The sequence below is a fragment of the Vidua chalybeata genome, chromosome 5 (genome assembly GCF_026979565.1).
Source record: "Vidua chalybeata isolate OUT-0048 chromosome 5, bVidCha1 merged haplotype, whole genome shotgun sequence".
Lineage (NCBI taxonomy): Eukaryota > Metazoa > Chordata > Aves > Passeriformes > Viduidae > Vidua > Vidua chalybeata.
Window position 1 is genome coordinate 50165515 of NC_071534.1, and position 17110 is coordinate 50182624.

Genomic DNA, 17110 nt, shown 5'->3' on the forward strand with positions numbered 1-17110 from the left:
CAGGTCCTTTTGAGGCATCTGTGATAACTAAGATAGAAAAGTCAGAAATCAACGTATCCACCAGGTTTTTCAATGGGGTGATTCAGCTGCAAAGACCTGAGAATTTGACACTGTAATGATAAAAACAATGCTGAAACATTCAAGGCTGAAAAGGATAATTAGAAAAGAATGCTGTAGCATTTGGTAGGAAAAAAAAACATTTGCAAGCTATGTTCCACAGAAGTTAGCACTGTCTTCCACTGCCATCCACCAAACTCAAAGAGGAGTCATAATTCTTACTCAGTCTGGAGTGCCTTTGTTCATGTTTTTGCATAAGCCTGTAGCTATATCATGCTATGGACAACACCCTAAGAAAGGAACAGACCTTTCTGAGGCAACAGGTGATTACAGATTTAGAGATTATAGCAACTGAAATACAAGATTAAAGGAACTGGTTTGGTGTGTTCTGGAGAGGAGAACATAGGGCAAGGAAGAATGCAAAAAGATACCTAAGTGGAGAGTCATCCATTTTTAACTTCCTAAAAAGTAATTGTTTATTTTCAGCTAAGAAGATTTGGATAGCACATGAGCCAACCCACCTAGATGGACAGTTAAGCACAGGAAGTGATATCTGAGGAATCTGTTTTAACCTGAGTCTATGAAGGATGCCTTAGATCTTTGTAACATTGAAAGGGATAACTGCAAAGGCAGAAAGGAGGAACTAAAAGTGGCTTTAATGTTATCAGAAATGCATAAACAAACATCTCAAGTAGAACATGTTCTCTCTTGCTATTCTTCACTTTATCAGCCCCCAGGGAGGCAGGAGCAGGGTGTGGCTGAAGCTCAGGGGTTTGCGCCCTGTTGGCCTGTTGCTCAGAGGGTGAGAAGCAGGGTCCCTTGCATCCCTTGTACAGCATCAGGAGTCACTGACACCTCATGATATCACTGGAAAGGTCAAGAGCTGTTCTCACACTTTCCTGCTTCAGCCAAAAAGTTCCCATCTAGCTCTACAGGTTTCTTCAAGTTTCTTTCACAGGCCCCTTGTATTAAGGCTAGGCAATGGCCTTACAGCCTTAAAACTGAAGAGGATTTCATCAATAAAAAGGCCTTTGCTTAGCATCCACCTTAGCTATGACCCAAGTCAGTTAGGGAGGCACTGCAGCCTTTCCCATCCTTACACAGGAAAGTCAGTCAGCACTTACAGCAGTATTAATTCCCCTTTTGAAATTACCCACCTGGCCTCTTATTAATACACTTATTCTTGAAAAACTCTCAGACTGCAGAAAAACCAAACAGTTCAGGAGACATTAAATACACATCAAGCATTTAGCAGTCAATTCAATGTTTGAGGAAACTAAGTGCCACAGTAAGACATCTGGAAAGCAAAGCACGCTGAGCAAAATAAAGCTTTTTCCAAACTGGCAATCAGGAAACCAGGGCTGTAAAAGGGTCTGCTTTTCCCAGAGGGAGAAGAAAAAAAAAAAAAAAAAAAAAAAAAAAAAAAAAAAAAAAGCTGGATCATGAAAGACACTAGGGAAGGTGCAGAGGATACATCAAGGCAGAGACCCCCTTCAGTTTCTTTCTTAGGACTCCTATTAATCCATATAAAGAACCACTAATAAAGCAGTCTAGAGCTGTGGTTTACATTCAAGTCATCTTCAGGTGCCTTGACTCCCAGCTGGATATTCTGCAGTGAAAATTAAGTTGAAAACTTCTTGTGTCCTTCCCCCTTCTCTTTTCACAGCTCTACTTTCTGAGGTAGACATACTTCACAACCTTTCTCTTCCCTTCCCTTGCTGCTCCGTTCTCAAGTCTACAAGATGCTACAAATGTCCCATCACCTATGTTTCCACATAGGAAAATATGGATCCTGGAGCTTTGTCACACACACACAAGTATTCATGCACCTGTACCTTTATCTTTGCAACTGAATTCCTATGCCCAGCTGGAGAGAGGCCAGAACAGTCATCTTTGTGCTTGGCAACTCAAATGAAACGCAGATAGATTACCAGAAGGTCCCACTGATTTCAGAGAGTTCATCTCAGCAGCAGGATACTGTAACTTGCCCACTCAAGGCAGAGAAGGCTGGACCAGATCTTGAAGCAAGTCAATAAAGCATGGTGAGGGAGAAAAGCAAGGAGACCCCATTTGTGTGGCCAATCCAGTACAACTTTTAAATATTTGGCAAGAATCTTATTAAATATGATACCATACAGCTGTGAGGACATGGCTTAAGAGAATAAGAGGAAGATTTCCATCAAAATTTTAAGACTCAAATTATTTAAGATGCAACAAAAATAATTTTACCATTTCATTGTTTTAAAATACATTGTTTAAAAGGTTTGCTTTTGGTACAACTTTAAGGGGTTAAGAGAATTATGATATCTTTAGTCAACTTGGATTTCTAATAAAGGCACATCCTCCATTTAATTTTGCAGAGGAAATGTTAACTTTTTAATTTGAAGAAAGATGAAATATTCACTGGCATTCAAAGCCATAAGAACGAAGACAAATGTAGTCCAGGGAAACTACTAATGCAGCCAAATAGGCTTTTTTCCTCTTAAAACCTTGCTGAGTAACTTCAAAATTATTTTGGTGTTATTCTGGATAGCAGCGTAGCCAATACTGGCATATACACCAGCAGAACTGAATTTCTGTGAAAATTCCAGGAATTAGACAATTAGTTTTTCACTACAGCCTTAACTAATGACATAAAATTTCAAACTGATTAGAAAAGGGGATTTTACTTCAATGAAAAAATACCTATGATTTTAACACATCTTCCTACACAGGAAAATCTGGAAAATTTAACAAAAGCAATTGCACTGTGTCAGGTGCATTTATAGCTATTTCACATTAATATTAAGGGAAACCACATTATTTAAAAAGCTAGTTAAACACAGAGAACAACTCAGGATCCAGTCTTACTCTGGTATCAGAGATTATTTATTTTTCTTACAAGGTAAGTCTCAATATTGCTTGAAATTTTTAGTGCACAGAATTTGACTCAGAAAACATCAACAATAATACTATTTCCAATGCCTCTGTCAAACTCACTGTTGATTCCTGAAAAATACTTTGTGCCTTTGCCCCATAGTACTAGCTTGAAGTTTTTGAGTAATATAGCAGAATTCACAACAGGAGATTACATCCAGTTCTGTGTCAGCCCTAATTTTGTGAATATGGACAAAGTCAGTTAGAATGGTATAACTCAGTTTCAGGAAAAGTTCAAGCTGGCCCTACTTAAAAGAAATACAAGTTTAAAAAGAAAGCAAGGTCTTCACACAGCTCTGATACAAGCTAAAGAATAAGGCCACTTAAACTTGGTCCTTTTTTTTTTTCCCATTAAAAAAAAGATGACAGAAGCATTGTCAGTTAAGTTTCTAAGTCACAGATTGCATAACCCAATACACTGCTCTCTCTGACATTCCACTGAAGAAATTGCCCCAGCTCATGAGAAGTACTGTAGGTGGTGAAGGTACAGAGCTGTGTACCCTGAAACAACTCTCACTAGAAGGCAAACTGCTTTCTAACAAGCTCTTTGTGACGGGAAATTTTTTCCTGACATTAGAACTAAAAGAGGAAGCTCTTCCATTACACACATCCACTGCATGACCAGCCACTGCAGCTGAACAGCCATAGGAAGAATTAATGGTTAAGCAGCGGTACAAAAGCTGAAAAAAAAAATAGAAAAAATTAGCCACAGCACTGCTCTTAACGTGTCAGTCCCTTCTATAAAGAAAACACTTTCAAGTTAAGTACAAATTCTTCCAAGCTGCTTTTAAATATCACACATTCTATTTACATAATTATCTTAGTTCATCCCCTAAAGATAGAAAAAAAAATTCTATTGTGCTTTTCATAGTATATCTGTGTTATACTATCATGTACACTTCCTTTGCTGATTATTCAGTTTTGATGGGGGACCACAAAATAAATTTTTGGAGCACTTGGTATTAGAATAACCAAACAGTTTTAATAAAAATTGACGATGCCATTAAAAAGGCAGAGGATAAAAAAAAATAAAGCTCCTTATTAATGTATTACTAAAATCTACAATATTCCACCAAGTTTACATAGTCACAGCAACATTGCACTGTTAAGAGGACAGTGCATTTGTCACAATCTATTTATTGTCCACATACATAATTTATTAGCCAGTTATCTACAAGTATTATTTACCACAGGCAAACTAAATACTGTGCTTTTAAGAAACCTGCATAGAAATGATTGGATGTTTCTTTTATTTTGGACATATTTACAAAAAGAATATCTATGTGTGTCAGCAATAAATAATCCCAATATTCAAAATGTCAGTGCTCATGCACACACTGACAAGATGGCTGCATGCTTTAAAAATAGTTTTTACAGTACAGTCTCCTTCATAGCCCTCTCTCTAATAATAGCAGAAAGTGCATTTTCTTCCATATTCTTTTTCCTTTTCTTCTGTTTTCATTTAGTCTTGCTTCTGAGGGATACAGCCTTCCATCTCAACAACTTCTGGCCAGCCTTCATACTTGTTTGTGTCCTTGTTATTCTTTATATGCTATAAATGGAAAATATCAATCTGCCGTTAATATGAAGTCATTTATCATTTTGGTTTAACTCATAGCTTTAAGACATGTACTTATTTTCAGGCCATGGACAAAGAAAAAAACATTATTATCTTCTTGTGCTTTGAATCAAACATAACAATCTATAAGTATTCACCATTTAAAGTAACTTGCTCAGACAAGTGTATGGTAAAAAGTTAAGCCATACAGGGGAAACATTTTTAAATTTTATTATAGATGTTTGCTTAGGAAGAGAGAATCAAGGAAATTACCAACTGCATTAAAGCATGAACCACTAGGTAAAAATAAGTAAGGATACTAAAATTACAAAGCAATGAAAACAAAGAGTGAGATTTGAAAGAACATTTTATTTGTCTACCAAACAACCATCTACAGTCAGGTAAGACATTATTGCCTCCGAGAGTCTGCCACTGTTTCTGCACTTAAGTTTCCCCTCCCTTACAAAGCTGGCAGAAGAAAACACATCCTTACTCTGCTAGTACAAAGCTACTTTTACCAGTAATTAAAGGCAACATTGGCACATGCTGCATTGTAACAGCTAAAGTACAGGAATATATTCTATTACACAAATTTTGCAATGGCAGCAATTTGAGAGAAGAGCAAAGCTAACAGCTGGGAACATCAACACCTTAACTACCCACTTATCTCTTGGAAGCTCACTGTTCTTAGTGCATTTAAAACACAACTCAGGCAGAAAGCTTTGACTTCTTCAGTTTAATTTGATTCATTAAAAAGATGAATAATCTAGTTACTGGCATAGTAAGATCTACACCATATAAGATTTTTTTTTCTTATTTATGAGTCACCAAAGAATCTTTTTTTTTTTGTACGTTTAAAAGTAGGAAAAGGAAAAAACTTGAAAATAAGATTGTGTGACAGTATTGCAATAGATACCCATCTTGAACAAATGCATGGCATTTATAAAACATGCTATGCCTCTATTAATGCAAGCTGTTAAATTCCAGGAAGTTATAGACTCACAAACCTGTTCAAATGGACTTTTAGTCTTAATTCCTTTACCACCACAGAAGACCCAGTTGTCTCTGAAGCCAAGGTTTGCAATGGATGTGCTTCCTAATTCAGCAATCAGTTTCCGTGCTTCCTCATTAAGCCTTGAACAAACCAGAGAAGTTCATATGTGAATAAAACACATGCCCTTAGAGCTTTCATTGTTCAGTGCACCAGTCTGCTTTGATTTTATTTAATATACTTTAAGTCAGTCAATATTGGGCAAGATCTATCTTTCAGAATCAGGTAAGGCTAGTTCTGAAATCACCTGATGCATCAAGCGCTGCTCTTTCATACTAGAATCTCAAAGAACCAGGATATAAACCTATCACTACATCAACAAAAGCCAAGAACTCTCTCCTGTGAGAATTTGTACATCTCAAGTTCTGTTAGCAGTTCTCCAAGCAACTAAAAAAGTGAGTCTTTAAAGTAAACATTGTTTGCAGGCTCAAGTTGAAGTCTAGATGAAGTAAAAGCTCTTTTAGATTAGAAGAATGAAATGAATATCTGAAATAAGTTCTCATCTGCTTGGGGCAGTTAATTCTAAATTCAGAATGTTGCCTCACAGCATGGTTCAGTGCCTGCAAACCCAAGTCGGATAATTTTAGTATCTAAAGGAAAACAGTTCTGTAGGATATCATTCCAAAATCTCCAAATAACAGCTCTTTATTTCTTCCTTTAAGTTAATAAATAAAAACCTACAGATTACTACCACCTATTGTGATATAGCTGTATGACTCACTTTAGCCAAAATTATGAAGATTATAAAATACTTGGAGATTATTTGCCCAACCCATACTCCAACTTCTCAAGCATTAGGGCAGTTTGACTCTTCACAATTTTGTTTCTAAGAACTGGCATTTATATGGACTATCAACTACCAGTATAGTTGTAGTAGTCAGTAAGCAGTAGTTCCTGTCTGTCAGCATGACAAGGACAAATACAACTTCTTGTTTAGCTGTATTCTAGCTACAAACAAACTTTCAAAAACATCAGCTGTAATATGATTACTGAAGCAAAACTAACTCTACTTATTATTACTTAACATCTAAAATGTCAAAGAAGAAAGGAAAGAAGGTAAAATGTAAAGTAACAGAACAAGTGAACAGAACAATGGAGAGAAGATCCAACCTTGTCTAAAACCCCAGTAAACTTTCCTAAAAGCAGTGAATGTAAACACACTTGACTATTTCCTGTAAAGACTGCACACTGCAAAGTCAGGACTTAGTCATAGGGAAGCTGCTTCTGTATCAAAAATACGGACAAGTTGTAGATAACAAATTGAATCAAAAGAGGAAAAAAGAAGTACAGACCACATTAACAAAAAAGTAAATTAGTAAAACAACAGAAGAAAAAGAAAGAAGTTTCAATTTTTACTGTGAAAAGCAATCCTTTGGATAGGATGACTTAGGTGAGGAGTAGATTATAATACATATTCTATAGTAATTTTTAGTATTTATTGAAACTGACCCAAGTTGTGAAAGTTGAAAGACTATGCTTCAGGAGACCTAAACCCTCTTATTCTACATCTAGATTAATAAATAATAGCTTTATGGTGAAACAGTAAAACATTCAGGCCAAAAAATATAAGACTCACACTAGTAACTTATGTAACTTTAAATGTAAGGATACAGGCAAGGCTTGTTGGGAAAGGTCTCTGCCATCCTGTAACCATGAAACTCTGTCTTGGAGTTGATCTGAAGAAAGTGCTGATGGAACAGACACTTTCCACCAGAGTATGTTCTCATAATCATGTTTCTATATCTGGACCTATCTGAATTTACTAGCCTAAAACAGAATGAGCCATCAGCAATAGAAAAATCAGCACACCTATATCTACTTAGTTTTAGTTTGATTTTTATTGTGCCCAAATCACATCTGCATTACAAAACTAATAAACTAAAAGTAGTTTCAAATCTGTCATCTTGGAAGAACAAAATCTTATTAAAAGTGGTTGTGTGATAATGTATTTTTTTTAGTACAAAACAGCATGTAAAAGTTTAAGCAACATTTGCTGTTTAAAATCAATTACATACTTGGTTGCACCATCATCATATGTTGCCATTAACACAATTGTTCCATCCTGGATGGTCTTCAGAAATTCAATAAGTGGTGCCACATCTGAAAAAAAAGAGAACAGAAAATTGTTTAATAATAAGCAACAATTCTGTATTTAAACATCTGCAAAGACATTACTTTTAAGAATATTTGTAAATATATACACTATTTATATATATAAAATATACATGAAATTTGTAAATATATCTTTATAAAAAGATGCAGAGTGAGAGAGAGCTAAAATGCATCAGAGAACTCTTATTTTATAGAAAGAGTTTAATCCTTATTGTGTAAAGACATAACCACTAATAAGAACTACTCTGGAGAACAAGTCTGTTTTATTAACTACACCATTCCCTCCCACCTCAACTGCTTGTGCTTCTTTAAATTTGCACTCTCCTCACAATTACAAAGGTAGAGGTGAAGCATTCCCTTAACTATCACCTTAAATCACACAGCCAATGGAGTCTGGACAAGAAGGAATAAAAAACCCACATTTGTTGTTTCTCTCTGACCAGTGTACTTGCACCTACCTCCTCCCCACATGTCAAAGAACTTAGTATCTAATAATTCTCCTGTTTTACCTGAAGGAAAAGAGAAAAAGAAACATTTGGTGCCATCAAATATAGACAAAATTATTTTACAGGTAACATGCCCAAGTTCTCTTACATTCTTTCAGACAAAGTGCTGCAGAAGACACTAGATAAATGAATTATGGTAACTTCTCTTTTAGTGGTTTGTGAAAAAATGCAAGGGAAGGTAAGAGGAAAAAAATGAGAAGACCCAGGGAAGTGTTGGAGGCCAGACTGGTTACAGCTTTAAGCAACTTGGTCTAGTGCAAGGTGTCCCTGCCCATGGCTGGGGGGTTGGAACTGTGTGATCTTACACGTCCCTTCAAGCACAGACCATTCTATGATTCTAGGCAAAATTCTGATTTTGCTTCAAGTGGAATCTAAAATAAATCAAAGCATCCACAGGCTCTAAAACCAACACAGAATATTCAGTTCATATATCTGCCTTTTTTTTAAAGTTGGTTTTGCAAAAATAGACAGTATAGCTATAATTTGCCTTTTATGCCATATGGAAAGTCAGAAAGATTAAAATTAGACTGTATGTTTTGCTATAGACTTACTACTGCAAGTAGATTTAAACATCCAGAATAAATAGAAGAAAGTGGACAATATAGTATATCATATTACCTTTTCTTATTGCTGTCTACAAAGGAGTATTTGATGGAAGGTGGATTTTTTAATATATACATTCATTTAAAGTTTGGAAGACAGAGAGAAAGACTGGAGCTATAAAATACAAAGATAGGTATTTTGGTTTTGAACAGATTGCGACAATTTAGGAAAGCAACACAGGATTAGGAAGTATTGTTCAAATTATGCTTTAGATGATGTAAATCTGAGTACAATCTGCAAATAACAAGAATTTATATTGCTGTGAAATGATAAAGTACTATCTCAGTCCTACAAGGAATCGTTTCCTATACATTAAAGACAAATGTGCCAGTGCTGACATTCAGTTCAGCTTTCAAGGTAACACACAGCTAAACTTGTTTGGTTTTAATGAAAATTACAAACCCAGAACACAATTAACACTTAACAGGATGTATTTATAGACAAGGTCTATAGACCAAATATACTGATTTAAGTGAGGAAATAATTAACTGGTCTGTGTGTGTAGTAACAAAACTGATAAAGATGCTAAAGAAGTTTCACTGAAAACAGAGCAACAGAAGAATGCATTCTACAGTATAATTAGTGGTGGCAATACACAAGGTCAAAAGAAGTAGCATGCACCTCATGTCTTTTTCTGTCTTTGCATTAGGAATTTATATGATGTATCGAAAAGACAGTCACCACTGCACTCCACATTACTATTTTTACAACCCATTTTTAGAAACAAAAATGCACTGAGTTTTTCTGCTTTGTAACAACAAGGCATCAATGCCAGTATCTGTCATTATCTCAGTATAAATAAGCTGAGTACTTCCTTTTCTCCTTGGTGCTTGCCTTTCACCATCCCATAGTATTTCACCTTCAATTTCAGAAACAATTTGAAAATGAAGAATCTGTCCACTTAAATGTCACTTACCATTGACCAAGGCCATATTTATTCCTCTGCCAACATTATTTTTTACTCCACTCATTAAACTGCAACAAAATGAATATTTTTATTTTTAATCAGGCAATCTTCTGCTGTGAAATATTTCTGGTTTTTAAATAGGATCAAGTTCTAAGAGAGACATAGTTAAAAGACCACATGTTCATGAGTACTTCAATGAAGCAAAATCTCCTTGAACTAATCTGTGTTAAGGCAGCACTGAATTAAGAATAATACATCAAGTATCCCCAGCTGTATTGATTTAATTTGATTGCTTAATCATGGTTTCAAAGTACATCTGTATATTAAAAGTGCCACAAAAATAATGCTGTTTATGTAGTTATTAATGTTTTTAAAAATAAACAAATATTTATTTGTGGACCTCAGCACAATCACATAACCCAACACTTTAAGCTTTTTTTTTTAAGCACACAATAAACAAAAATGAGTTAATGAGTTTAAAAGCTAACTGAACAGAAACATTTAAAATTCACATGAAGAAACAAGAAAGGCAAAGCACTTAGCTACTCATACATGTAACAGGAAATCTAACTGCAAGAAAAACAGTACACTGATGGGACTTTAAGCAAAAATTGCATACAATCTTGGACTACAATCACACATCCCAAAAACATATCAGAATCTATGACAGTAATTCATTGATCAAACTGAAGAGAGGCAAAGGGGCTGAAGAGTCCCATTGTGAAGTGGAAGCCCTTCAGAGTGGTAAAGAAGAGGTAACAGGAACATTAAGATTTAGGTAGGATGCTGTGCCTTAGACCATGGCTGTACCACTCCAGTGAGAGGAAGCTTCCAGACATCCTCATCCCTGTTCACTGGCAATTCACACACTCTGAAGAACTCTGTTCTGCCTTCAGACCCCAAATATGCCAGCACTGACATTTTGAAGCTAGGGTTAAAAGAGGTAACATAAACAGGACAAACAGAAGTTTGGAACAATTACATAATTTAAGATAATGAAGAAGCCTTCAGCTGAGATTAAAGACAGCATCTCAGCAAAAGCATATAGGTGCACGCATGTCCTTAGTTACAAACACACTCTGGAAGATGCTTTAATTCCATCCTGATCAAGAATTCTTTAACCTCCCTAGCTGGCTTTAGGAAGGGGCTGAACATGGTACAATCCTGTTATGTTCAAAATTTTTTCACATTTCTTCCTCAGCAATATGGTTTTCTGGTCATGTCTGAACCAAGCAATGCATCCTTACACACACAATTTCCATGTCAGCTTTCTCCTGCCAACTTCTTAGTGATAGGCTAGGAACAAGAAATGGTCTATCATAGAAGTATGTAAAAAATCTTCCTCTCTGGTGCCATCTTTTGCACCCAGGATGAAGACAGAAGCTGAAATTTCAGGAATGACAAACTGAATAGACAAGTATCAGAAACAGACTTAGTATTCAGAGAGGCTGTGAAAGACCACCAGATAAGGGCAACTCTTGGCAGAGTGATTTTAAAAGGTTTTAAAGAACTAGTAATTAGACATGATGGAGTTCACATTCTTCTGTCAGTCCCTTAAGTTATACTATCTGCCAAAGACTATGATTTAAATTAAAACTATAATTCAGTAATTTCTGAAAGAAAATACTTGAAATTTTCTGCTGAAATTCAGAATTCAATTCTGGTTAGTAGGAAACTCCACAAGTATTTTAGCCACTGGAGGATCCTTTCTGCTCTGATCATGTGATTTTCATGTCATGTCTGAGCAAGAAAACATTCCAAACAAGAAAAATATATGGTAAATAAAGACTGGAACTTAAATGAATAAAGGCAATGAAATTCTGAACCCATTCTTTTCCTCCTGCAAAATTTAGTAGGCACTTAATTTACAAAAAAGAAAAAAAAATCCTTTCATTTTAACTACAAAATTCTCTGTAAATCAGTAGCAAGAGAAAAATAACTAATACTGAGGTTACTAGACACTGAAACTCCACACATGCATAAAGTTATAAGGGATTCAGATAAAATCTGCAATGATGAATACAAGAATTAATAGTTACTAAAGGAATGTAGTACAACATTCTGCTATTGGGTTACTGTGGCACAATCATGCAACTGGCTTCATACTAAAGTAAAACTGCATGGAGGAGTTGCTGGTAAAGAAGTAAATATAGCCCCTTCTAAAAAGCCCATGAAGTAGCAAGTTTTAAAATTAATTTTAAATTACTAAATTTAATATTTTGATGATGGGTCCATCATGTTTTCTTCTAATTTGGATTATGGCTTCCCAATATAGAATAAGGCTATAACTGAACTTGTCAGAAATCAGAACTGAACTTGACAGAAATCCTGTCTCACATTAAAATATCTATATAATAAAAAAGAAAAGTTGACAAATTATTTGCATTCTGAATTGTATCAGCAACTTTAGTGCTTTCATAATTCAAGTGACATCCTTACATTTAATACATAGGAAAAATACTCTACTCTGTAAATATCATTCACAAATTATGAAAACTCATTCCTGCTGTGCTGTCTTGGAAGTATGAAGAACACAAAGTAATCAGAAAAAGAAAAACCTTTTTCCACGTGTGAGTTCACAAAATATCTCTAAAATAAGAGCTACTCAAGAGGAAATGAGGTTTTTTCAGAGCTCTGATATATTACTTTATACCCTGGAGACAGCTTGTGCATCATCACAAACACAACAGGCTGCAATGCAACAGCTTCTCACAGGGGGGCAACCCTTCATCAGTTTTAGAATTCTTTCACGAATTTACAGACTACAAGATTTTGAAAGAGAAATAAAACCTCTTATAAGCAATGCAGGAAATCATATAAAACCAATCAAATTTCCTGGTGGACAATTAGACAGACATGACCAGTTCCCCTCTGAAGGAATTCAGAAAGATGTTTGCCAAGGAAAGCTGGACTTTAGAATCCAATAGTTGTGCCCACTTAGAGGACTTCTTACAACAACTACTTTTTTTTCATCACTTTCTTCAGCAAAATATCTAGTAGAGGATTTTTCTTTTTTTGAACAGAAATAAAAAAACCTCTTCTTATTTAATCAGTCAGCAAGACATTTAAACAAAAAAGAGTCAAAAATCCCAAACAAAACAACCCTACAATCCTGAAATTAAAATATTACTTGCATTCCCACAACTTTTAATCATTGAATCAGCTTAAGTCTCCACAGATATTAAGCTTCCTATATTAAGCAAGCAGAATGAGATAGCAGCATGTTTTGTAACACCAGCAGAAATACCATGCTGAGATTAGAACAGCTTGCCCAAGGTCACCGAGCAAGTCACCAGTAAGAAACGAAAGTGGAAGGAGCAGCCTGTAGGCCGTAGGTGCCCAGGTGAGCTCCTGCTGAGCACCTGCTCCCCAGCTATGCCGGATGCTCCGCTCAAACTGCCTCCCACACAAGCCAGCAAGCTTGAGCTAAGCCAGCCTTACACAGGAATGCGACTTAGTGCTAAAAACAGTCTTCTCTTTAAGATCACTTGAGACTAGCCTTACAGTTACTTTGGAGAGTAAAGTGATGGAAACTGCTACCAATACTTTTTTTTCTCTTATACATGTATTATCCTATTTATTATGTGGGGTTCTGTTGTTCACAGAGAAGTTGCCATTGGCTCTAGAATTCATTAGCACTAGCTGCTGTACATGCTATCTGTACTAATACAGCCTGAGCTGAGAAACAGCTAAAAAGGAGTAGCTTAAATGCAAGTGGAAGGCAAAAAGTGTTAAGTGCGACTGATATTTTAAAAAATATCAGTCCTCCTTCCAACAACACTATGTCTTTTCTGACATGTCACCTGCAAAATCAAGTGGATTAGATTACGTTATAGGAAGCTGCACGCTCAGGTTGTTCCTGCTCATTATCACCCAAAGAGGAAAAAGACAGTCTAAAAATAAATATTAATATTCCCATTATGGGGGTTTACTGAAAAGTACTCAGTTAAATACTTTATGCACAGTATTACTAATTATACTGTGTCAAAAACATTATTAAGAAGAGGACTTAAACCAAACTATGTCTCAAGCAGTTGTTTTCCTCATTTCACAATTATATAAAGTTTATTAACTTTAGCTACCATCAGCACAGTTAACTACTACTACTGATCATTAAAATACTATTTCTCCCTTTTGAAGGCAACCTTAGAAGAAAAGTAGAAAATATGTTCTGACATTGGTACTGAGGAAATATAGTTTAAAAGATTACTTGCAAAAAATATAATTATTCACTGAATTACTATTAGAGGCACCAGGACAAGTTACTTAGAGACAAGTGTTCATCTCAGTTGACAAAGTCTAACTAACCCATAACTGTGTAAACCTGAAACAAAGTGCAAGCTATCTTGCATGTATTAAAACAACATGCATTTCTGTATTTACTTCAGAGCATTAAGTGTGTTTCATCAGAGATAAGGTTATAATGCAATGTGACCTTCTCATGTCACAAACTTTGACATGTGTTTTTTTGCAAACTGTTTGCAAAAAACTCCTAATTTAAACTGCTGATTTTGTGTGCAAAGTGATCTACGTATTTGAAAGAGACACTTAGAACCAACAGGTAAAAATACTTACACATTATCCTCTACACAAATTTTAGGTCCAACTACATTTGCTGCTCCACTTGACATTTTGAATGCAAAATGCTTTTCAGGACAAGCTTTAGAGATCCCACACTTGTATCTTGGAGGTTTTGTAGCTTTCAAAAGGAAATAAACCAAGATTTTAGAGAACGCCTCAGGTAGGCTAACAGACAAATACATTCTGAAGGAATTCAAGGAAGAGAGCAAACACAAGCACACTATCACATCCATAGTTACATAGCAGTTTAAAATAATCTGAGTTCCTGAAGCACCTCATTATTCCAACTTCCTGTTGTCACCCTGCTGTTTGCTCTGGCACCGTCATCAAAAGCCACAAGCCAAAACTACAAAACAGACTTTACCAGAAATTTAGGAAAATCGGGAGAAGAGGAAAATTAGTTTCTGATTGCATTTGAAGTGTAATTAAGACTTTCGTAACTATGAAAATTCATCAGTCTTTCTGTTATTAGTAAAAGCAAGGCACAGCAGTAATACATGCCTATGAATACTCACAGCGTGCAGCTGCATCCAATGCTGATCTAGCTAAAATGAAAAAAGAAAGTTTTACAAGATGTTACTATTAAAGTGTCATCTGCTATATCATATCCTATAAATGTAAAATCTTTCTGTACCCCTATAAAAACAGGCTGGTTGAAATGAAGTATCAAATCCACCTGATTATTATGCTGCATTAAAGAACAACTTCTATGAATTAGCAGAATGAAAGTCATTAGCAATCCCATTCAGAAGTGCTGCTTTAATTTTTGGCTCTTAGAGAGTCATGGAGTCAAAAACCCACAGAGATCCAAAACCTCTGAGAATTTATGGAGTTCAGGGGATTGAAGTGAAATTAATTCCCTCCTTACAGCTTCATTGGGATGGGGTTTCTTTCCATCCCATGTGGAAGCCTGCGGTTCAGGTGTATTTCAGCCCAAGCATTCATGACTCCCTTTCCTGAGATATGAAGAGACACAAGTGCCCTCACCACGCACACGTCTGAAGGACACCTCCGCCTCTACGATGATTACTGGAGAGGTCTCTGCTGACTGCTTCGGATGGCAGCTCACGCTGCAGTAATCCAGAGGTAAAGAACACAAACTCCACCCATGTGCCAAACATTGTTCGGGTTTTGGTTTGGTGTTTTTTTTTGTTTTGGTTTGTTTGTTTGTTTGTTTGTTTTTGTTTTTTTTTGTTTTTTTTTTTTGTAATAAAAAGCACCTTGAAAGAAAATTCTGGCTCAAAATAGACTCTGAAATTTGAGACACCTCAACTGCTAATTTTTATCTGTGTAGAACACCTGGGCACATCTGAAATGTTTTGATTACTGCACATTCAATTTAACATGGTAGCATACCTGCACAAGAGAAAAAAAACACCCCCAAAACAAATTCTAAATCTCTTTAGCAGTAGTAAGGAATAGCAGAGATTTTCAGAAACATTAATCAAGTCGCCTAATTTATTACTCTACACTAAGAATGTATTTCCAGTAAACAACAACAACAAAAAAGCAGGTAAAATTATGTATCCTTGGCAGACAAAAGAATCAAAATGATTAAAAGAGTAGGTTAAATATTCCATACAGAAAATAATTTAATACACATATATATAAAAAATAAGCACACATAGTAAAGATAAACACAATTCTTAAGTTGAAGAGCTCAGGCAAAACTAATATGATATTCTTGATAAAGGCTCAAGTAAATAGTAATGTGTCCAGACAAAACAAAGTCATCACTTACCAAATATGTGTCCTAAGTTTGCATCCATTTTTATTTCAAACACTTGAGATATGACATAAAATGTCAATAAAAATATTGCTATGACTACTACCAACTTTGCAGCACCTGTTAAGAAACAGAAAAAAGTTTCAAAAAATTACCTGCAAATGGTAACATTAATTTACCAAAATTAGCAACATCAGAAATGTGTATCAAATTACACTCTGGGGAACTCAGAAACAGGATGATCATTTGTGGACCTACTAAACAGAATAAATCTGAAAAAAAAAAGGATGGATATTATGGATGGACATTATAATGTAGGATGGATATTATAATGTAGGATGTAACTGCACCAATCCATCAGGTTATCATACCAAATGCACTCTGGTCTTAACTTTCTCTACCTTCATGCTTGTCTGACACTGTAGTACACCAACTTAGCTCAGCAGCCAGGAGAAACCAGATTTCCATGAAAATCCAGCTTAATCAAAGGAACTAAAATTATCTACCTGGCTGTTGCACAAAGGCAAAATTCCCACCTTCTCCATTCCACTTGCATGTTCTTAGTCACGAGTACCTGGTTCTTTACTGTTCACAAAAACAGTGTTTTTCCCCTGCCCTCAAACTGAGCTACCTCTGTTTTAATATATGGCCCAGATTGAGTGATTAGGGATCTGTTGATATAGTGCAGCTTGGCTACAATGGTCAGTCAGCTCTGAGTATGACATTAAAAAAAACCAACCAACAAACCAAAAAAAACCAACAAAAAACTTCCAAACCACAAGCCAACCAGAAACAAGCATTCTCACTTACTTTTCAAGAAATCTATATTGAAATCTATATTAATGACCTTCAAAAAGTAAGTTGAATGACTCAAAGGCTATTTTAAAATAAGTAAGAAAAAGCAGTACCTCGCCTGTCTCCCTTTTAATATACGGAAGTAGGCAGTTCTAAGTTTTCCAAGGCTAAGTTCCTGCAGTGCTAAGTGGCCAATCTACTTGCTGGGAAAAAAGCTGTAAGCACACAACCACAGCAGCTTACATCTGAAATGGAAATGTACGTGATACTGCCACAAACCTCACCATTTTTTAGTATA

At 35.6% G+C, this 17110-nt stretch overlaps 1 protein-coding gene across 1 annotated transcript in view; it reads right to left on the reverse strand.

The window, feature by feature from the left end:
- Positions 1-2896: 2896 nt before the first annotated feature.
- FAM3C (FAM3 metabolism regulating signaling molecule C) overlaps positions 2897-17110 on the reverse strand; it is a 28054-nt gene continuing 13840 nt past the window's right edge. Inside the window, exons 3-10 of the mRNA XM_053943242.1 lie at positions 16033-16137; positions 14807-14836; positions 14286-14409; positions 9720-9778; positions 8153-8203; positions 7598-7682; positions 5539-5665; positions 2897-4525 (exon numbers count right to left, since the gene is read on the reverse strand). Coding sequence (XP_053799217.1) covers positions 4436-4525; positions 5539-5665; positions 7598-7682; positions 8153-8203; positions 9720-9778; positions 14286-14409; positions 14807-14836; positions 16033-16137 — 671 coding nt within the window. The 3' untranslated portion in view covers positions 2897-4435. The remainder of the gene's footprint in view (positions 4526-5538; positions 5666-7597; positions 7683-8152; positions 8204-9719; positions 9779-14285; positions 14410-14806; positions 14837-16032; positions 16138-17110) is intronic.